This window comes from Salarias fasciatus, chromosome 23 (assembly GCF_902148845.1).
Source record: "Salarias fasciatus chromosome 23, fSalaFa1.1, whole genome shotgun sequence".
Lineage (NCBI taxonomy): Eukaryota > Metazoa > Chordata > Actinopteri > Blenniiformes > Blenniidae > Salarias > Salarias fasciatus.
The window spans coordinates 26675411-26691573 of NC_043766.1; the positions used below are offsets into that span (position 1 = coordinate 26675411).

The following is a 16163-nucleotide window of genomic DNA, read 5'->3' on the forward strand; positions in this document are numbered from 1 at the left end:
ACACATTCCATTTAAAAAAGAAATGCCCTTTTTAAGTTGACTTTGCTCCCCATGTTACTTTGCCATGTGAAAAATTAAGTGACTAGATAATGCTGTGCTAACACGTATATGTAGATATGTCATTTTGCAGGGTTCAGTCCGATGACTTATTAATGCTCACGACATCTAAAATACATGATGTGAGGACCTAAATGGTAGAAATGTAAAACAAGACCACAATGAGCCATTACGCTTTCTGTTTGGAGTTGGAGTCAGCACGTTTTCCTTTCTTCTTTTGAATATTATAGATTAAGAGCGAGTCATAGTAGGACTGCTGACAGTATCACATATTTCTTTGGCAAATTCAAGCGCAGAGGGGGTGTGTTTTGTTTTTCTTCCATCCATAACTCTTCATTTATATAACATACTTCAAATGTGCACACTTCTGTGTGTGTGTGTAGGTGCACTTGAAAGCACATATAAAGTTTACACTTTTGATGGAAGCTTTTATTTATTTATTTTTTTTATTTACATTAACTTAATAAATTTAACATTTCCAATATATTGTTGACTGGGTAACACCTGGTAACACCTGACAACACTGCAATTACGTGGGTATGTACTGCCAGTGCAGTGTCACTGTGACCTTGGCCCCCTTATTCTTCATTACAATGCACAGCAGCAAAGGCACACAAAAGCATGCTATCTTTGAAGCAGATATGAAAGTTATGTTGAAATTTTAAATCCTTTGCAAGAATAACAATTGTTATTGTGTTGCCCAAACTTCAACCGTAACAGAAAATAACGTTTTTTTTTTTTTCTTCCTCATGGCACAAATGCAGTAAATGCCGTCTTTCTAGGGTCAAAGCAGAAGTAGAACAAGTTTAAGACATGTCTGTGTTAGTGACCCCTTTTGTCTGATTTATTTCCGTTCGCGGAAGTAAATAAATTGAGGAAAATGCTCCTGTACATGATTGTGATATAAATGTCCTCGGTTGTTCTTCAGGGAAGAGTCCGTATCTGATGTTCACCAACCGCCATGAAATCCGCCGCATCGACCTGCTGAAGAGTGAATACACTCAAGTCGTTCCCACTCTGAAGAACGCCGTGGCCCTGGATGTGGACGTGTCCACAAACAAGATGTTTTGGTGTGATCTGTTCCATCAGAAAATATACAGGTACAACAGACACAAACACACACTTACACTACAGTGGATCTGTCAGTCAAAGTGCACGTTTCATAAAGTCACATTCTGTGAAGAGAGAAATCACCTTTTAAAATGTACAGGTTTCACAGATGTGGCTGCACCGTACGTGCACATGCATGTTGTGTTTCAAAGCATTCTGTATATATTTAATTAACTTGTATTCATTTATTGCAGACTTGCTCTAAATCTAAGCTCTCAAATAGACTCAAAATGGAAAGATGTTTTCTCTGAGTATGACAGTTTGACATCGACACCACACACACACACACACACACACACACACACACACACACACACACACACACACACACACACACACACACACAGAGCGACAACAAAGTGCTGGAAAGTGCTGGTTCCTTATCTTCCCAATGCCCCCACAACTCAGAGACTTGCTTTTGCAGAGAGAAAAATAAAGCTTGGGTGATAGTCTTTCACTGCATTCCTAATCGACTGGGTTTTGCTGGAGGTGTAAAGGATATTTTTCAGTAGTATTTGCATATAAGCACTTGATCCCCTTGCTGCACTTAAAATAGTGGAATAACAGTGCGCTACAAATGCCGAGTGGAAAATAAAGTGCATGTAAAACCAGCGGGAGAGGTGCTTTGCAGAGCCTGAACCTCAACTGTTCCTCAGCTGTTCTGTCATTATATCCCTCCTTTATTCATCTCCTCCGCTTCAACCTGTCACGCCTTCTGGTAGTGAGGCACACACACCTGGAGGTGGAGCTGCTTGTCCTTCACTGACACAAGGGAGCTCACATCATCAGGTGAACCTAGCAGTGTCATCAGGGTGTGTGTGTGTGTGTGTGTGTGTGTGTGTGTGTGTGTGTGTGTGTGTGTGTGTGTGTGTGTGTGTGTGTGTGTGTGTGTGTGTGTGTGTGTGTGTGTGTGTGTGTGTGTGTGTCACCCTGATGGCTGGCAGGTAGTGGGAGGGGTTTTTCTGTCATCTCAGCTGAGCCATATGCTCCTTCTAATTTCACTGCCTCAATAATCACCACCATCACTCATCTATACACACACACACACACACACACACACACGGTGATATATTCAAGGTCTTGTGACAGGGAAAAAAAGACAAGTGAACTCATTCTTCACGACAAAATCTCTTTTCAAGGCTGTAAATAAACTCAGACATGCAGGTTTGAAACAGGAAAGTTAAACAGTTTATTCTATTTTAGGTTTTTATTATTGATAGTTTTTTCACTCACCTCTTCACAATGGGGGTTTTTAAGTAGTCAGTGGTTCCCAGTGATGATCTCTGACTATCAAAACAAAGTGTAATAACTAAGCACAGCAAGACCCACACAAGCCCTCAGTTCTGTAGAAAGTGTTTTGTTTCTTTAGTTCAATTCTAGTTCTAGACTGTGCTGTGTGTTTGGCAAAATGTGACTTTTCTTCTTGCCTTTTAAAACAGGAGTGGTAATTTGTCAATTTCACAAACACAAATTCCAAAACCTATAAAACAACAGAGATGTTTTGTCTGTGTTTCAGACCAGAGCTCGTTGGAGAGCAGATGGTTTTAAAGTGTTGAGGTCTTGTTTGCAGCTCTCCTGAGTTCATTTGGCAACATTCACACTCACGCAAACGAGCTACACAACAGAGCGATCACTCAAAAGTTTACTTTAGTTAAACTAAATTTGAATACAGTGTGAATAAAGCTACAATGTTGGCCTACAGTTTCATCAGTTCTGAATTTGCTCAGTAGACCCACTTGTAGCCACTATAGATGAGCACTTCAGATTTATTGTAAAAAAACAAAACTGTCCAGTCAACATATTTCTTAAAACTTTGTGGCATTAACTGCTTCTTCACAGCTACACCTCTTCCTCAGATATCCTGTGAGGACATGTTTTCTTCTTTTTGTGAAATGCAAAGTGCTCCAGGCCTTTTAAAGCACGGACCCCTGAATCACCCTCACCGTGATGATGAGGTTTTCCGGGCTAATTCATAGCGATTAGCATGCTATGGGTCGATGACTTGTTAACTTCTCCTCATGATGGAGATGTCTGCTGCAGACAATAGTGCAGCCAATTAAAGATGCAATCTGCTCTGTGGTCTTTGTCTCATCTGTCTCTGTCTTATTCCTCACTGCAGCCGGTTGCCTTGATTGGCTCCACCAACCTGTTTGCTTTAGTCCAAGTACTGATTTTTAACTAAGCAGAGTGAATCATGCCGTTAGTAATAAAATAATCTAACAATAAGGCAATCTAATGAAATATTGATTTGTGAATGATGTACCCATAATGTGCCAATTTATAGAATACTTTTTCACTTTATTGTGTCATAATAGTGCTCGCAAGTACAAATTAAATATTAGATCTCGGACAATGAAGGAAAGTCGTAACCCTTCTAGAACCTGCAAATATGATTTGATCAAGATGGAAACAGTGTGGAGTTACTAAAACAAAGCGATTGAGGCTTCTTTAAAGAGCTGTTAGTAGTTGATGAAAGTCAAATGACATTTGTTCTTTTAATTATCACTCCCAATTAGGATGTCTTATTGATGTGCACAAATCTGTGTTTCTGTGACTCGTCTGTGTGGATCGCACTAATGACCCTTGTCATTAGTCTGACCCTCAGTGTACTGAACATGTGGTTGTTTAAAGAAACAGATTTTTATTCTAATGACAAGAAGAAGCAGCAACAAACTATAAACAAATAGACAGATGTGATCAAGCTTAGCTAATGTTTTTTTCAAGGCCACTGAGAATATTAATAGTTTTTTGTTACTTTCCATTGGTTATCTTTCATTTTGCTATGAAGACAACTGAGTAAATACACGTTTACTGAAATGGTAACTAACAAGGCAATAGTTCCAGCTATTCAGGTGAGAGCATTACTGTTTTTATGGGTGATTAAAATAAGAAGTGACGAGCTGAAACAGTTACTTTGAATGTGCCGCTAATTCTAAAGTATCACCTGATGATGTGGCAGCGCCAAAGGTTATTGCATTGATAAGGCTTTGATTATTTACTAATTATTTCTAACTATTTATGTATAACTTGATTAAAAAAAAAAAATCTCAAGAAAAAAAATGCATTTGAAAAACAATTTTCTATGTATTGTTTTTATTTTTAGCAGTTCAGAAAAAGTTGTTGATCTGTCTGGTATGTCCTGGTATTACATTACATTACAACCGTTGTTCATAATAGTAACGAGTTAGCGTTATGTTTCTGTTTTTTTCATAGTTTCGTCAACAATTCCACACTTCTCATTATCACATTGTTACCAATATTAGTCATATTTTTTTCCCGTATCTATTCATGTTGTAGTTGTTAGCTCGGCAGTGGCAAACAGTAACACAGTCAGTTTCCAAGTCCCAATCCCATCCATCTCCATCTCCATCTCCAGCTAAACCCTGGCTCCAACTGGCTCACCAGCTTTCTGTCTTAAGTGAAGATGTTTGGCCCATTTTATTGTCCCTGTTCACAAAACTAGCAAGTGACTGCAGGGTGTAAACTGGGACACTGTCTCTGCCAGCTTGTTAACACAGTTGACTTGTATTGTCTTGGTTGATGGCTCGTGTAAAGCGGATAGGAGTGATCAACGGCTGTTACTGCAAACAAATTCTGGGTGGAAGTGAAAAGAGGGGCAGCAACGTGACAAAAAAGCAAAACAAAACAGAGAAGACAGGAGGTGACACCAGAAAGAGTGGGAAAAAAACAGAACCTGTTGTTTGGTCTGTTGGATGAAGACACGCGCAGCCTACTTGTGAGGTGCTGTTAGGTGAGAGGGGTTTTTTTTGCAGGGTTGTCAGGTTTATGTGCCGCTCACATCCAACAGACTAAAGTACTGTGCCCCACCAAGTATGTGTCAGTGAGATATATTATGCACACTGGGTAATTTTTAATACAATATGAGGTTTTTATTTTTTTCACAATTCATGATTACAATCCATACCAGTTTTTTTTTTTTTTTTTTGGACAGTCTAACTTTATGCATTGAACAGCTCTACCTCCAACTTAACAATCAATGACATTCAGATGAACAAATCTACATAACATAACAGATTGAAATATTAAAGTGACTAAACCTTAAGAAATTGATGTTTGCAATTGTATAATAAATTAGCTATCAAATTTGAGTGACAGTAACAAAAGCAAATCAGTTGGAGAAAAAACTGAATATAGAATGATTACTATTTAAAATGGGAGAAAAATACAAATGATTACAATAAAGAAACAGAATATATTGTTGTAACTACAGTATTATCTACAGTATTAGACTGAAGGTACTGGGTTACTACATGTAGCCACGTCACCACACCACTTTGCCTCATCGTTACAGCAAATTCACACTGATCAATATAAAAGCATGTCTTAGGTAGAACTTAGATTTTCCAATGGTATTATACATGAAACAATTCTGTTTTTTGACATTTGATCAATTTTGTCCCTTCAGTATTGATACTGGAATTTGTATATTAATTGAAGTCCTATGACATATCAATATATTCATTAAATTATTGATTGAAAAATTAAAAGAAAAGATTACATTAAGACCTCTTTTTTTTAACTATCCCAGATGGTCTGATCCCCTTTAAATCTTTGGCTTTCAAATAACTAGAACATTGAAACGAATAATATGAGGCTGCAGACATGCTGTCAACCTTGATAAAAAGTATAAAAGTGATCCCAAAAACAGGTCTGGAAAAGCAAAGATCACTGTGATGTTGTCCTTTAAAACACGAGATGCGAAACTCTCAAAAACTTTCAGCACATAGTTTTTGTTAAATGACCTTTTTTTGCTCTTTTTCTGTCTCTTCATGAATATTTCACATTTTCCAGCATACTGTCTGACATCTTCTCCTCCATCCATTCACCAGTGCTTACATCAACAAGGCCAGCGACTCCTCGGAGCAGGTCACTCTCATCGACTCACTCCACTCCCCGGAGGGCCTCGCTGTCGACTGGGTCCACAAGAACATCTACTGGACTGACTCAGGCAACAAGAGTATCTCTGTCGCCACAGGAGATGGGAGGAAGAGAAAAGTGCTAATAACCACTGAACTGAGTGAGCCACGGGCTATCGCAGTGGATCCACACCAAGGGTGAGTTAGAGGTGGTTCTTAAAAGTTAGCCTTAGAAGTCAAGATAATGTCAACAGAAATAGCGTGGTGATATGAACTTGAGAAAAAAAAATCATAGATTATATTATATTTGGGAAAAATTTAAAATAATGTAGTTATTGACTCAACCATCTTTGATACCAACTTGATCTGACTTAGGGTTAAAGGGGCTCCAGCATATCGGGCTTACATTGCATAATTCCTGGTCATGGGCGAACAGAAAAAGACATACACACTCCTACTGATGACCTCCTTAAAGTCACAAATGACCTGATAATGCATGCTTTTGGTTTGTAAGTGAAACCTGGAGTACTCTGAGAAAACCCATGCATTCGCATGCACCCTGAGCTGAGTTGACTGGGTCCCTCTCACAGAGAGCAGGCAGCGCTAACCACTTCGCCACTAACTGTTTATATGTTTGTTAAATTCAGAATATTTCTATCCAAGTTAAATTCTGTGCACTGCTTGCAAAGGCACCTAAACATTAATGGCAATTTTAAAACCATTATTCTGACGCAATTATTGGGAATGAGACCTGTTATTTATAATGATTGAGTCTGGTCCTGAATAAATTAAAGCCTGGATTTTCTTTTTCATCTCAATTGAGAAACCACAATGACTGAAAGCGTTACCGATGTCTTCGTCTTTCATCTGTGTTTGGGCTCTCAGCAGCAATGGATAAAGACATGAAGCTGATTGAAAAAGTATTTCCATATTGGAAGGGCTTCCTTTAACGCCTCTGTGGCACATTTACACCAGTATTGCATGATGAGAGCAATGAATGAAAACCCAGTTTACAAAGTGTTTACACATGGCAGCTGTGGGTTGGTTGTACATTTCCTGCAGGAAGACACATTCATTATCACCATTGTTTATTTCTTTCATTTGGCCTAAATCAAACGTGTGCAATTAGCCGACAGCAGCTGTCAACTATCAAAGTAAGGTTTATTCATGTCACAGTGTCCAGGCTTCTGCTGGTGGGCTTCATCTTGTAAAGTTTAATATATCAAACCCCCTCTTTGAAAGTCAGTTCACCAATACATAAGTAAGATTCCTGACAAAAACTGAGAATACCAGGACATTGAAATCCATTTCAACACACTCAGAGTTAATATAGGGAAAATAAATGACAAGTCGGTGCTATGGCAGTATGGAAATCCATCTGTTTGAATAAGCAGTTTAGCTATTATTTGGAGATCAGCTGTGCTGCTTCCATTTCTGCCTCTTTCTCTTTGTCTCAGATGTGTTGAGTCCCCAAAGGAATATTTTCACAGTCCCATAAAGATCGACTGGCATGAAATGGATGCTAATGTAGCCGAACTTTCAAAGGACTGCCATGGACACACACACACATTCCAAAGTGGCCCATGTTCCAAGTACATTCTTTTTCACACAATTTCTGTTTCCCTTGTGTGTCCTTAAAGCTTCTTTCAGGAGTAAAACTGCAATTTTGTAGTGAAAACGAGAGCACAGACAAGACAGGAACATTGCATGAGTCAGTAAGCTTTCTGAAAACTGACTGCTATCTACAACATTTGCAACCAATAGCATGGATGGAGGAACAACACACAGATCAGATTGAAACTAAAGGTGGTATTTACTTGACAAGTGCAGTCCAAAGAACCAAATACTATACAAGCAGTGGGATCTAAAACACATGGTGCTTCAGTGAGTCCAGACCGGACAGGCAGACCACAAAAAGAGCTAGAGCTGAACATAGAGTTAAAGACTGGAGACACAGACTCTGAATAGACTGGGGCCTTTGTACAAACCCAAGAAGGTCAGCCTTCACAAGTCAAAGGGGAAGCAATTGATCAAGGATAACACTCTGGTGAGGTATGAAAGGCACAGCAACAAGACACAATGAATGAGATGAGGGAAGGCATACATGAACACAAGTATGAAACCAGACATGAACACTGCCACATCATTACATAAGTATTACATAAACATTATATAAATCTGGAAAAAAAATAAATAAATACCAGTACACCAGTAATTTTGAAGGAACAGGAGAAATAAAACAAGTTAAAGAAACAAGTAGGTAAAGCAAAAGGTATACAAAAAAGGACCATGACAGCACACCACCTCCAGAAATAGATTCCGGATTTTCTTAGTAGATGGTTGAAATTGGGGCTCTAAATGAGGGATCAAAGTCAAACAAAAGTCCCCAAAAATTTTCAAAGAGTTGCTGTTCAAATGGGCAGCTTGGGTGGTGAAAGAGTAAGGACGCTGGCAACAGGGCGTACAGACTGGGCCGCTTGGAAGGGCTACCTTGGAGCAGGGCGACCATACAAAGACTCTCCAAAGTGCCATTCAGGAACAAGGTGCGCCAACTGGGCCACTTAGGAGAGTCTCACGGAAACTGGGCAAAAAGACTTGGTTGCTCTAGCTTGTTGCTCGGAAACAGGGCGAAAAGACTGGGTCACTCCAGATGGTTGCATGGGGACAGAGTGAACTGCTCTGGAAAGCTGCATGATAACAAGGTGAACAGACTGGGCTGCTCCAGAGAGTCACTCGGAAACAGGGCTGAAAAAGGGCGGAGAAATGCTGGGCTGCTCTTGAAGGCACATGAGGTGATGGCAAATGGACTTGTAGTCTCCGGAAGGCCTCTCAGGAGCAGAGCAAAAAGACTGTTGCTTGGGGACTGTGCAAGTACAGTGACCCACCCTGGAAGGTTGCCTAGGAATGGGCCGAATGGGTGTTGAATGCAGAGCCTCTCCGGGGGCCAAGCAGGAGGCTGATGGCATCAGAGGCGCAGGCCCTCCGGGGACTGAGAAAGAAGCGAACAGAATTGAAGGCAGAGCCCCTGCAGGAGCCAAGGTAACGGCCAGCGGTGATGGGAACAATGCCCCTCCGGGGGATGAGTAAGAGGCCAATGGCATTGAAGGCAGAGCCCATCCATGGGCCGAGCTGGAGGCCAGCGGTGATGGAAGGTTAGTCCCTCCCGGGGATGGACCAAGAAGCCAAGGGCGGCAAGTGCAGTGTCCCTCTCAGGGTGCAAATCAATGTTGGGTGCAATAACAGATGGAAAGCAGGTGAGTCTGGACCTGCCCAGAGACCAGCAGAGAACTGAGAGAGGTGGCCCTTCCAAGACCTCCTCAGAGATGGGCAGATAAGCTGACTTTGGTGGGATTTCCAGAACCCCTTCAAAGATGGGCAGAGATTCTAATGAATGGGGGCTCTCCTGAATCCCTGCAAAAATGGACAGACAATCTAACGGAGGTGGGTCCTCCTGAACCCCCTCAAAGATGGGCAGAGGAAGTAATGGAGGCAGGGCTTCTAGGATGCCTACCCGGAGAGATGGACATGGAAACAGACTGAGGCAAGTCTCCCTGGACCCCTCAGAAACGAGTACAGTAACTGACTGGCAAAAAATCCTCAACCTCCTCAAAGACGGGCAGAGGAACAGACGAAGGCAGAGTATTCTGGACCCTCCGAAGGCCATAATGAGGAGTGGTGTGGGCGGTATGGCTGGCATCTGTTTCAGCTTCTGCAGTAAGGTAGCATCTTGACATCCAGAGACAAGATGTGGGGTGGCATTGACAACTCTGCTATACCCTTGCACAGGCTATACAGTGTCGACCCTCTTGGAGACAATGTGGGGCGGAGCTGATGACTCTTCTGGACCCTCACATACATTCTGCAGCATTGACGACTTCTTGGACTGTGTGCTAGCATCAGCACCTTTGGAAAATGTGTCAGACAGTGTTGACAACTCTACCGACCCCTGGTGCAGGCTCTGAGGTGGCAGCTGAGCTCCCCAGGCACACGCCCAGTCTTCTCCTCATAACTGAGTGGGGCAAAAGCAAGCTGATGTCTCACAGGCTGTGGTCCTGCAGTCTTGAAGATAGCAGACAGGAAGCTAGCAGGCAGTGCGGGCAGACTTGTTGCTATCTGGTTTAGCAATAGAAAGTCTGAGGCTCAGTCCTCTTTGACAGCTTTATAGATCAGCTCAGCTGTTGTGGCAAAAGGGGGCTGTGCCTCTTGGCTGACCCTCCATAAGCCTCTACTGAGGCTTTCCTTTGGAGCATCTCCGAAAACGTGATCAGAAAGTCCAGAAAATAACAATCTGTTGTTGAGTCGATTCCAAGCTTGGTGTGTACTATCAGGAAGTGTGGAAGGTAACATAATTGAGACACAAAACAGAGCTAAGCAGATGTATGAACCAAGATACGCAGACACACTGCAACATTCATACTGACAACTTGTAAAATTTGAAAAGAAGCAGGTGACAACAATCAGAAATGATCCTCCCATTAACAGAAGAGCAACCGTAGGTAATGGAGGTGAAGGTTCATATGAGTACAAACATGTCAACAATATGAATTTCAATGAATACCACATCATGAAGCATGAAATTAGCCATGAGCTGAACATGACACCAAAATATAATTTGAATTATGTAATGGAACAGAAAACCATGAAAGAAAAGGACACCAAGAGCTATAAGGAAATCAGGACACAAGGAAAAATACCAGCAAAAAAAACTTTGGCTGCTTCCATTGAGAAAAAACTGAAGATTTGGAGATATTTATATCAATTCGTTTGTAGCTTATATGGATAATGTCAAAAAACAGCAGTCTGCTTTGAAATGTTTAGCCCTGAGTTTAAAAACAGGGATTTAATGTATGTCTACAAGTATGTCCACACTGGAATAAACTATAGTTAGTTTCTTTCTTTCTTTCTTTCTTTCTTTCTTAAATTAGAAAAGGTTAGCATCAGAAACTTAAAATTAATAATATGCATATGAGATAGGAACTGGCCATTACAGCATAGAAGAATTTGATGCACATTTTCGTTGATGAATTATTTGATTGGTCTATCATTTAGGACTCACATTTGTCACTTCGAGCTGTGAGAGAATTCTATTTGAAAGACTTCCTGATATTCAACAATTTTCAAAATGGGGCTTGGAAATAATCACTTATTTCTATATCATTTTGTGGAATATGTTGGGAGGCACTCCTTAGAGACTAAATATCTATAAAGTACAACATGTTTGTTTTTGTACAATTCAAATATTACCTGAAGGATAGGCTTCAGTGCTTCCATCCCATTTATAATTTGTCAAAACGGTGTAGTGACGTTAAATGCTGCCAAAACTCTCACAAGCTGTCCTAAATAAAAGAGATCAATAGTTTCCTAGGCGTGCTGAGATGACAGAAAGGTTCTGTTATAATTTCCTTTGAAAATTGCATATCTAATTTTGTGAGTCTCAGCACGGGCAAAGCCGCGAGGCTCCCCTGTGATCTCTGATGTCCCTGCCATTGGGGTCCCTGTCCTCAAGTTGGGAGCCATTGGACTGTTGGATTCCAAATGATAAATATTTATCCTTCCTGCAGAGGCTCCTTTCATCTCCAGTACTGAAAATAGTGTAATTGTGTCTAACTTGTTTGTGCATCTTTTTACAGGTTCATATACTGGTCAGACTGGGGCGATCAGGCTAAAATCGAGAAGGCTGGCACAAATGGAGTGGACCGGCAAGTTCTGGTATCTGAGCACATCGAATGGCCCAATGGAATCACTCTTGGTAAGAAAAACATACATCTGCCTTGCTTATTGAGGAAGGCAGATCAAACTCTAAGATGATACACCTACAGAAAAGAAATCAATGACCTCTCAAAGCAATTTTAATAACAAAGTTACACTGCACACATTGCGGTTGGAGACAAAGAAAAAAGTGGCTTGAGTAAATTGACACTCGAGGAAAAAAAAAGTAGATGGAGGGAAACAAAGAGACAAACAGCAAAGAGTGGAGAAAAGAAAAGTCCCTGGGTGCTGCACCCCAAGTAGCTCTTATTGTTACCGCTCAGTTTGTGTCTGGCTCTCATCAATCAAGCTAGGCGAGTACAAACCTCCGAATTAATAAGCCAGACGCTCTGTGCTGTCGATACCGCCCATCATCCCTTTCAACTCCCACAGCAGCACCAGCCAATTTCTCTCGGCTGCCCTTGCCTGAGGAGAAATAAGAGGCACACAGTCGCCACACTCTGTGGAATTGAGTTGTCACTGCATCTGTATGAAAACAAATTATTTTTTTTAGAATAAGGTGAATGAAAGAGTCGGACAGACTTGTTTTGCAGTACCGTGGGTAAAGAGGCGGATTATTTTCTTCCTCGGTCATTGATTTCATACAGAGCAAGTGATTTTCTGAGTCAAGAAAGGTGAGTAAAAATTACTGTTTGACTTTTCTGTTTGTCTTCAGCACAATAACATTAATTATGTGCCTTTTAATGTCATTCTCCAAACCTTGTTAAGCATTTGGTCAAATGTATGACTTTCATCATTTCACTGTTAGACAAACTAAAAACATACCTCAATTTGTTAAAGCAAATGTTTCACAGGGGGAGAAAATACATGTTTGCTCAACTGAATGGCAAAGTTAAAAAAAAAAAAAAAGAAAAAAAGAAAGAAATGAAAGTCAGATTATTGCAATTATGTTTTAGGATTCTCTTTTTTTCTGTAAGAAAAAAACAGACTGAAATTATTTGCCCCTCTTTTCCTATTCATGCACTATTCTTACTAAAGCCACACAACGGCAATGTCACACTGACATTAAGTTCTTTGCTGTCACTTTTAAAGTTTCAAACTAACCACAACACTCCTTTACACATCAAAGCAAGGGCAGATAAACGATGGAGGCCTAAAGCAAACAGTATCTGGGACCAATACATTGAAAGCTGTGTAGAACAGCGAGTTTTTTTTTTTTGTTTTTTTTTTCCAAAAGGAGGTCCAGTAACACTAATGAATTTGCTCAAGGGCACATATATTTTCCACTGCAAAGAAGTCAAGCGGCAATATTACAATCACATCTGTGTTTTCTCAGCACAGGGCCTCCACCCGTCATGTCAAGGAAGATTGATGGCGTAGCTGCCGGGCCATTACATTCATACACCTCTCACCCAAGGCCTTTTCTCTCCTAGTGACCTCTTTCTCTCTCTCTCTCTCTCTCTCTCTCTCTCTCTCTCTCTCTCTCTCTCTCTCTCTCTCTCTCTCTCTCTCTCTCTCTCTCTCTCTCTCTTTCTCTCATTTTTTCTGAGTATTTTTTTGTTCTTTCCCACATCTCCTCAGATTTGTCCAACCGACGTCTCTACTGGGTCGACTCCAAACTGCACCTGCTCTCCAGTGTGGATCTGAATGGAGACAACCGCAAAGTGCTGCTGTCCTCTCATCACCACCTGGGACACCCCTTCGCCCTCACTATATTTGAGGTATGAGAGAGACAAGGAGTTCAGTGTACAATTCAGGAACTCTTCCCGTTCCTGGGGTTGGCATGGATTTGTGTGTGTTTGCAAAACAAAAACAGTAAAAGTCTTTTTTAACGATTCTGGTTTTCTCAGTCCAATAGTGAAAAAACATAAATGCTTACTTAATTCATCCTTGTGGAATTGAAGCCCATTTATGTGTTAATTTCCATTATTGTTGTGTATCTCTGTACCCATTATTTATATAAGTTGAGGTATTCATCATGATTTGTTTTATTGTGTGGATTATGTTGGGCAGCAAGTGATTTTTGATGTGTGCTTGATGTTGATGTCTCGAGCTTGAAAAATTATCTAACAAATTTGAGAGTTTGACAAAGGTGACAAATAGATCAGAAAATCTCCAAAACTGAGGCGTGGGTTGCAGAGATCAGTATCTTTCAGAGGTGGTCCAAGGAAAGGTGGTTTACTGGTGACTGCCATGTCCAAACCTCATTGATGCAAATGTTCCCATGAAGGCCCCAACTCGTAACTTACAAGACTTAAGGGATCTGCTGTTGACATCTTGGTGAAAGACACAGGAACATGCATTCCGCTTTGGCAGCATGAAGAGGACTGACCTGGTATTAGGCGTATGCTCATCGTGTTATGGGTGATCGATGATTCACTTGGCTCACTAATTAAGATAATGAAACAATTACGACAAGCATGCTCCTGATGAAGGGGGTCATTGTGGAGTAGTAATTATATCTGTCCCCTTTCCGTCAAATGTCTCTGGTTCTAACCTTTCCTTTTTGTGTGTACTTTAAGTAATGAGGATGTTTTAATAGCTCACTAGTATTCAATGATTTGTTAAGTGCAAGACTACTAATTTGTGGTGGGATGCATTAAAAAAAGTCTATTTAATGACAGTCTTGTAATAAATTGCAATTAATCATATCTTAGCTGCATCCTCGTGTCTGTTGTGATAGACATTTATGTAGACTGCTGACTGCTGCTGCCTATTAAAGCTGATTATCAGCGTTACTGTTATATTGAGGACTCGCTTCGCCTCCGGTGGATTCAGTACTGCTGACAAAAAAAAGTTCTTGCACAATTACAATAATTATAATGCAATGAACTTTCAACCTAATTTATCTTAGTTTGTGAGAGACAGGAGACTTAACATTATGATCCAGGACATGCTTGTATGTTAAAATGTGGCTTTTCATGCTAAAATAGTTGATAGGGAATAGTACTTTTTATGTTAGCTCAAAGTGTGAAAATAAGATAAAAAATGTAAATTTCCCGTAATCAAATAGGTCCCATTTGAACTAGTTATACAAATATAAAAGAGCTTAAAATGCACAGTAGGTAGGATTGAAGTCATGCTGTTTTGTGTTAAATGCTTTTGTCCTTCATCTAGTCTGTCCTCAGGTTGGATGATACAGCTTAGGCAGTCTGCGTAGCTGTCAACACTTACTGTATGTCATCAGGGTGCATACTATTTCATTTGATTGAGTTGGCAATAGAAAGCATAACGACTCAGTGTTTCATGTTGTCACACGGCAGGAACACAGGTTCCTGTTTCCTGTGTTGTATCTTTGCCAGAGTAACTTGTGTCCTCGTGCTCCTGTTATCTATTACAACCCACGTGTTTGCTTCTCAATCTGTAAGTGAACCTCAATTGTCTGTGTTTGTACGGACATCGGTTTTTGTTTGGGGTTTTGAAAGTGCCCTGTTTCTTTCCCCGTGTAATCTGTAATAGTCTCCAGCTCCACTCTGACTCCGCTCTGGATGAAGTGGAACAGAAGAAAGTTCCTGATCAAATGGTTCAAGAAGTTGAGGAAAAGATGAGTCAATGGAACAACTTTAGCTGACTGTGAGATTGACTGAAAAGAAATTGAGATGTTTCAAAAGTATAGTAGTAGGATAAACCTGGAGAAAGAATTATCGAGTCGGAGTGGAGTACAGCAATCGATAAAACTAATTTGGGTGAATTTATTGAGGTGGGAGTGAGTCAGTCTGTTAGAGCCCGATCAAGTGTAGATGGCTTGGAAAGTGGAAAACAGAAGCAGAGGGGAGCGGAGCGAGGCCGGAGGTGGAGAAAGCAGGAGGTGAAATGTGATCATTGAGGAGTGTTTCTGTGGTCCCTCTCTTGGCTGCACACACTGCCATGATGAGAAGCAAAGGGAAGAAGGCGCATCCATCATACCCAGCTGTGAGTGTGAGGATGTGTGTTTCATATGTGTGTAGCTGAGAGGCCAACCAGTGTTTCAGGCAGCAGCGAAAGTTCAACTCTTGGAGATTAATAGCCCTCTGCTGTTCTAGTCTTTGTTCTTTTCTGGTTATCATACCAACCAAATTAAAAATCTTTTGGTGGTGCAGGAATTTGTTCTATTCTCTGCAGCCTCATGATGAGAATACACTGAGTTCAGTGATGCTTGAACTCAAGATATCGACTGAAACAATCAACCTTGATGTTCTCATAATTAATTTTGGTTCACCACTAAGAAAATGTCTGAACAATTAAGCGACGATTGTAATAATTTGGTTACTTAATGATACGAGAATTGTGCAATGGTCAGCTTCAAAATAGAAGGCCACACAGGCATTTGCAGCACTGGGTTAAAGGTTTAGGATGAGACACGCCAGTAATAATCAGGGTTTTATGCAGCAGTTCACCATTAATGCAATGTTCCATTTAAAGCAGGGAGGA

General features: G+C 40.7%; 1 protein-coding gene across 1 annotated transcript in view; it reads left to right on the forward strand.

Annotated features, from left to right (window-relative positions):
• The window catches only part of lrp8 (low density lipoprotein receptor-related protein 8, apolipoprotein e receptor), a 206678-nt gene that overhangs the window by 157422 nt on the left and 33093 nt on the right, over positions 1 to 16163 (forward strand). Inside the window, exons 10-13 of the mRNA XM_030084017.1 lie at positions 986 to 1157; positions 6018 to 6242; positions 11675 to 11793; positions 13335 to 13474. Coding sequence (XP_029939877.1) covers positions 986 to 1157; positions 6018 to 6242; positions 11675 to 11793; positions 13335 to 13474 — 656 coding nt within the window. The remainder of the gene's footprint in view (positions 1 to 985; positions 1158 to 6017; positions 6243 to 11674; positions 11794 to 13334; positions 13475 to 16163) is intronic.